This window comes from Corapipo altera, unplaced genomic scaffold (assembly GCF_003945725.1).
Source record: "Corapipo altera isolate COAL_440 unplaced genomic scaffold, ASM394572v1 351, whole genome shotgun sequence".
NCBI classification, from domain to species: Eukaryota; Metazoa; Chordata; class Aves; order Passeriformes; family Pipridae; genus Corapipo; species Corapipo altera.
In genome coordinates this window covers 3,907-9,611 of record NW_020885786.1, presented here as the reverse complement: position 1 = coordinate 9,611, position 5,705 = coordinate 3,907, and the positions used below count along the sequence as shown (strand labels likewise).

At 64.2% G+C, this 5,705-nt stretch overlaps 1 protein-coding gene across 1 annotated transcript; it reads right to left on the bottom strand.

The window, feature by feature from the left end:
• Positions 1–8: 8 nt before the first annotated feature.
• On the bottom strand, positions 9–5,047 carry LOC113940806 (maestro heat-like repeat-containing protein family member 1; the record flags this gene model as incomplete). Its single annotated transcript, XM_027631954.1, has 15 exons — positions 4,915–5,047; positions 4,609–4,673; positions 4,108–4,494; positions 3,744–3,849; positions 3,298–3,710; positions 2,990–3,138; positions 2,581–2,728; positions 2,216–2,403; positions 1,990–2,127; positions 1,701–1,815; positions 1,392–1,529; positions 959–1,138; positions 678–833; positions 419–520; positions 9–296 (listed from the first exon to the last, which is right to left on the bottom strand). Coding segments are annotated over exons 1-15 (2,703 nt in total), but the record flags the coding sequence as incomplete, so codon positions are not given.
• Between the last annotated feature and the right edge of the window lie 658 nt (positions 5,048–5,705).

The following is a 5,705-nucleotide window of genomic DNA, read 5'->3' as shown; positions in this document are numbered from 1 at the left end:
AGAGAGGCTGTCAGGGCCCCAGGGGCTCCGCATCGGGAGGCCCCGGGGCTGGGCTGGCAGAGGGCGGCAGCAGCCGCCAGGGCACTCGGGGCTCCCCAGCACATCCCTGGGCCGCATCCTGCTGCCGCTGCAGCAGCCGGGGCTGGGGCCGAGCTGCAGCGGGGCGGGGAGGGACCGCGGCCTTGGGGCTCACCCATGAACCTGACGGCCGCCTCTCGCAGGGGCTCCTGTGGGCTCTGCAGGTAGGCCAGGGCCTGCTGCAGGTGCTCGCCCCTTCGGCTCACGTCCTTTTCCATCTGCAGAGAGTAGGGGGGTGTCTGTGGTTGCAGCAGTGGGCAGCAGTGCACAGGGCCAGCCCCACACACTGGGCATCGGGGGCTTCTCCAGCCTGAGGCTGGGCCTTTGCACTCGTCCTTACCAGGCAATCACAGAACCTGAAGGGCTGCTCTGTCTTCAGCAGCTGCTCCAGGTCCTTCCTCTTGAGGAAGCTTGCAGCCCAGAGCAGCGCTTCCCGAGCGGCCTGCAGAGCAGCAGAGAGCGGGACATGGCAGCGCAGCCCAGGGCACAGCCCCTGTGTCCCTGCTCCAAGGCCAGCAGGAGGCTGGAGGCCTTGAGGCCCCAGGGCAGGAGGCAGCCCAGCCCCTGCCACGGGGACAGCAGAGCCCAGCAGTGCTCACCTCTGCCACGCGCTGGTTCTCGTCGTGCCAGCGGAAGAACAGTGGGACCAGGCTCTGGCGCACCTGCATCTGCCAGGGCTCTGTTCCCTCTTCCGCCAGCAGCTCCATCACCTCTCGGAAGAGGCCAATGGAGAGCAGCTGCACGTGGCTGTTGTCCTGGGGCCAAAGAAGACACAAAGACATCAGCACTGCCTGCTCCATGCCCATCAGGCCCACACCTGAAACTCCATCAAGTTTCCTGGTAGCACCCAGTGCCTGTGGCTGGGGGCACAGAGCCTTACATTGTCAAAGACTGGCCGGAGCGCCTCAGCCAGCCTCGGGGCAGTGGAGCTGAACCCGTCACTGTTTTCTCCATCCTGGAGCACATTCCGGAACAGGGAGAGGGTCATGGTGACCAGCTCTCCATCTCCATCACACAGCAACTCCAGGAGGTGCTCAGACAGGCTGCAGATGCCTTTGGCCTGTGTGGAACAGAAGGCTGTGCTGGGAAGCCCTGAAGAGCTGCCCCACCACCCCCACTCTGGCACTGCAAGCCCACGCTGCTGCTCTGGGGCCCAGAGGCCAAAGGCCTGTCCACAGGGCCTGGGCAGCTGGAGAGGGAGGCAGGAGAGCTGGCAGCAGCTGCCACAGCTCCCGAAGTCCAGCCAAGGCCAAGCCACTGCCCTCCCCAGCCCCAGGCTGCCCGTGTGGCTTCAGCCCCTGCCCCCTTCTCACCATCGAGGGATCCACGCTGAGCACCAGGAGCCCTCGCAGAGCCAGGCGCCGCCTCTCTGGGCACTGGCTCTGCAGGTGCCTTGCCAGCATCTGCAGGACACTGTCGTGACAGGTGCTCACGTCCAGGTAGTCGAGGACCTGGAAGGCAGAGAGCAGTGCCGGGGTGTGCGGGCGGCAGGAGCGTGGAGCCGTCCAGGGCTGGGCCCAGGCAGCAGCACAGGGCGCAGGCACCGTCCCGGGCAGCTGCGGCTGCCAGAGGGCAGAGAGGGGGAGGCAGCGGGGCCAGGCAGCGCTGGCCATCGGGCTCACCTCGACAAGGAAGGCCAGGGCAGGCAGCTCCCAGCGGGGCCCCTCCCTGCTGAGCAGCCCCAGCAGGTGCCTTGCCAGCGGGCCATAGGAGGGGACCAACACACGGCGCATCTCCCTGTCAGGGCAAAAAGGGAACCCTCGGCCTGAGTCGGGTGGGCAAAGCTCTGCCAGCACTGGCTGGGCCATCCCTTGGTGCCAAGACCCTCTGTCCCACGCCAACGGGGACTGTGTGGGCTGCCCCGTGCCCAGGGCAGAGATGCCGGGGGCAGCAGGGACAAGGCTGTCTCACCTGGCCAGCAGCCCCACCGCGTAGTGGTGGGTGTCAGCCGAGAGGAGCGCGTCCCAGCCACGCTTGCGCTCCACTGACACCAGCTCCTGGTCCCACTGCAGCTGCCAGAGCAGGGCCTGGATGGTCTGCACCACAAAGCTGTGTGCAGAGCAAAGGCCACGTCAGGCTGGGAGCCCTGGCCCCAGCCCCCAGGGCACGGCAGGGAGAGGGGACAGGCATGGAGCACCTGTTGGGGTGGGTGGGAAGGCCGTGTTGCTCCTGGCATCCCCTCCAGAAGGTGCTGACCTCCTCTGGCATCTGCTCTGTGCTCATTGAAACTTGGTAGAGCAGAGCCAGGAGGAGGCAAGGGGCATGAACCAGCAGTGCATCCTGGCTCTGGGGCTCCTGGACCATCAGCCACAGGGCCAGGGTTGCCTGCAAGAAAGCCACATGGAAACACCATCAGTGCCCAGAGGGAGGGAGAGGCCAGGGAGAGCCAGGGGGAGCAGCCGGCCTGCTGCCCCTGAACCTGCCCCTCAGCCCCATTTGCAGCCCAAGGCCTGAGGGAGATGCAGCAGTGGGGGAGGATGGAGAGTTGCTGCAGAAACTCACAGCCAGGGCAAAGACGTCCACGTGGTCCCCGCTGGAGGTGGACACGCTGTGCAGTGGCCAGTCCTCCATCACCCCGAGCAGCGTGGGCAGCACCTTGTGCGCTGTGGTGGACGAGGAGGCGATGGTCCTCCACAGGATTGCAGCAGATCTGTGGAACCAGAACTCTGGGTCAGGGGGGTCTGGCCCTTGGGAGATGTGGGGCCCAGGTGACAGAGCCATGGTGCCTTGAGGGGCAGGGAGGGCACATGGCAGCAGGACTGGGGGCCGACAGGCCAGGGCTGGGAAGTGGAGGGGCCAGAGGGGTCTGGAACTCTGGGTCAGTCTGGCAGACAGGAGGGACAGGCTGGATGGGGTGCTGGGTTGTAAAGGCTGGTGAGCCCTGAGGCAGCCAAGCAGCTGGGCCCTGTACCTGTCACACGCTGGGGCACAGTGCAGGAGAGTCGTCACCACGTGCCCAGGGTGTGCGTGGGCCAGCCTGCGGATGGCAATGGGCGGCCTGACCTCTGCAGACTCCTGGCATGTGAGCCACTGGTGGATGGGGCTGACACTGGCCGGCACCTGGAGGGGAGTGGGGGACAGTTGGAGAGCTGCCAGAGCCAGCAGGTTGCCCAGCTTGCCGTGGGAAGGACTTCCCTTCCCACTGCACTGTGCTGGCCTCAAAGGCTCTGGGGCCCACAAGACCCTGTGGGGCTCGAGCCCTGGCAACAGACTGCTTACTTCATTTGTGGAGACACTTTTCTCCTCCAAAACATCCACACTGGGAGCATCAGTGACACTGTCCATGGGTGTGCAGTCAGTGTCTGCGATGCTCTCAGTTGTGGCGTCAACCCTGACATCCGTTGGTGCCGTGTCAGTGCTTGCCTCGGTGTCGGTCAGTGCCGTGTCACAGGTGTCTGTGCCATCCGTCAGTGCCATGTCAGAAGTTTCTGTGCCCTCGGTCTGTGCCGTGTCAGGGGTGGCTGTGCCATCCATTGGTGCTGTGGCAGAGGTGGCTGTGCCCTCTAATGGTGCCATGTCACAGGTGGCCATTGTATCAGCCAGCGCCACATCACAGTTGGCTGCGCAATCAATTGCTGCCATGTCGGTGGTCTCTGAGCCATCAACCACTGCCATGTCCGAGGTTGCTGTGCCATCAACTGGTGCCATGTCACCGCTGGCAACACCATCAGTCAGTGCCATGTCACCAGTGGCTCCACTATCAGTGGGTGCCATGTCAATGCTCGCTGCACAGTCACTCGGTGCAGTGCTGACATCAGGCTCTACCTCGAGCTCGGTTTTGCTGGTGTCAGGCTGTGCCAGGTCCAGACTGGGAGCATCAGTCACACTGTGCATGGATGTGCAGTCAGTGCTTGCAATGCCCTCGGTTGCGGTGTCAGCCTTGGCCCCGACATCACTTGGTGCCGTGTCAGAACTTGTGTCGGTGTCGACCAGCGCGGTATCACATGTGGCTGTGTCATGCACTGGTGCCATGGCAGAGGTGGCTGTGCCATCCATTGGTGCCGTGTCAGAGATGTCTGTGCCATTAACCTCTGCTGTGTCAGTGGTTGCTGTGCCCTCGAGCTGTTCCATCTCAGCGGTGTCTGTGCCATCAGTAGGTACCATGACACAGTTGACTGCACAAGCAATGGCTGCCATGTCGGTGGTTTCTGTGCCATCAGTCACTGACATGTCCGAGGTTGCTGTGCCATCGGTCATTGGCATGTCACTGCTGGCTGCAGAATCCATGGGTGCCATGTCACCGCTGGCTGCACAATCATTTGGTGCCATGTCACCGCTGGCTGCACAATCCTTTGGTGCAGTGCTGCCATCAGGCTCCGCCTCGAGCTCGGCTGCGCTGGTGTCAGGCTGTGCCGTGAGCTCGGGCGGTGCGGTCGTGGCTCTTCTGCGCCGAACACCCATGAATTTCAGCAACCTCTGCAGGAGAAGAAAGGGCAGGGAAGAGAGGGAAGTGGCATGGAGTGCTCTGACAGCGGTGCCAGGTGGAGCAGGGACAGCAGGCCCAGCCCAGGGGGGGATGGCTGCAGGTACCTGAACTGCCCTGCGCAAGCGGCCACGGGCGCGGTCCTGCTCTTCTGGGCGGTCCCGGCCTGGATCTGGCAAAGAGCGAGCGCAGTCAGAGCTGAGGGGCCACGGGAGAGGCCAGAGAACACAGCCCAGCCCTGCACTCCACAGGCAGGGCCAGCCCTGGGATGCCCAGGGGATGGAGCACGGATGCCGGGGGGATCAGCCTTGGCCCCCCTTTCCCCCTCCCTTTCCCTGGCCATGTCCAGAGGGGACAGCAAGGGGTCCAGCTGGCTGCAGCCACCATCCCTGGGGCCCAGCTCCAGCACTCACCCTGCTGCAGTGACTGGAAGTGCTGCACCTCCTCCTCTTCTGATTCCTGAGCTGGGCCAGCTCCAGGGCCTCTCCTGTTCTTCCTCTTCCCCCGGAGCAGCCGGCACAGGCCGAAGCATCCCCCCGCCATGGCACCTGGTCTTGAGGGCACCTGCGGGAGAGAAACCTGGGAAAAACCCCTGGCGGCCAAGTGTGACAGAATGGCCTGCGGGGCTCCTGCCACAGGGACTGGGGATGGATAGCAAAAGCCCCTGGTGGCAAAGTGTCAACAAATGGCCTCAAGGGCCACTGCCACAGGGGCTGCTGATGGCTTGGAAAAGCCCCTGGTGGCAAATTCACAACAAATGGCCTCAAGGGCCGCTGCCACAGCCCCTGGTGACTCCTCGGAAAAGCTCCGGGTCACCAAGGCCCGTGGCCTGGCCTCGAGGGCCACTCCCACAGGGAGTGGGGTCACCTCAGAAACGCTCTGGGTCCTCAACTCCTGTGCTGTGGCCTCGAGGGAAGATGATCAAAAAAGAACTCTCAGAAACGCTCCTGGTTGACGAGAAAGGAGTTGGCTGCGAGGAGGCTCCTCACAGCACCGCTCTGTCCCGTCCTGCCCAGTCGCCCGCTCCGAGCACGGTGGCGTGGCCGCGTTGCCGCCAACACCTTTATCACCACGGGTCACAAAGGACACCGTCCCATCCCCGGGGCGACGGCCACCGTGTCACAAAGGGCCCTGTGACACACTGCCATGTGCCCTGGGGCCTCCCCCAGCCCGGCCAACCTGCCCCAGCTCGGAAGGAATCCAT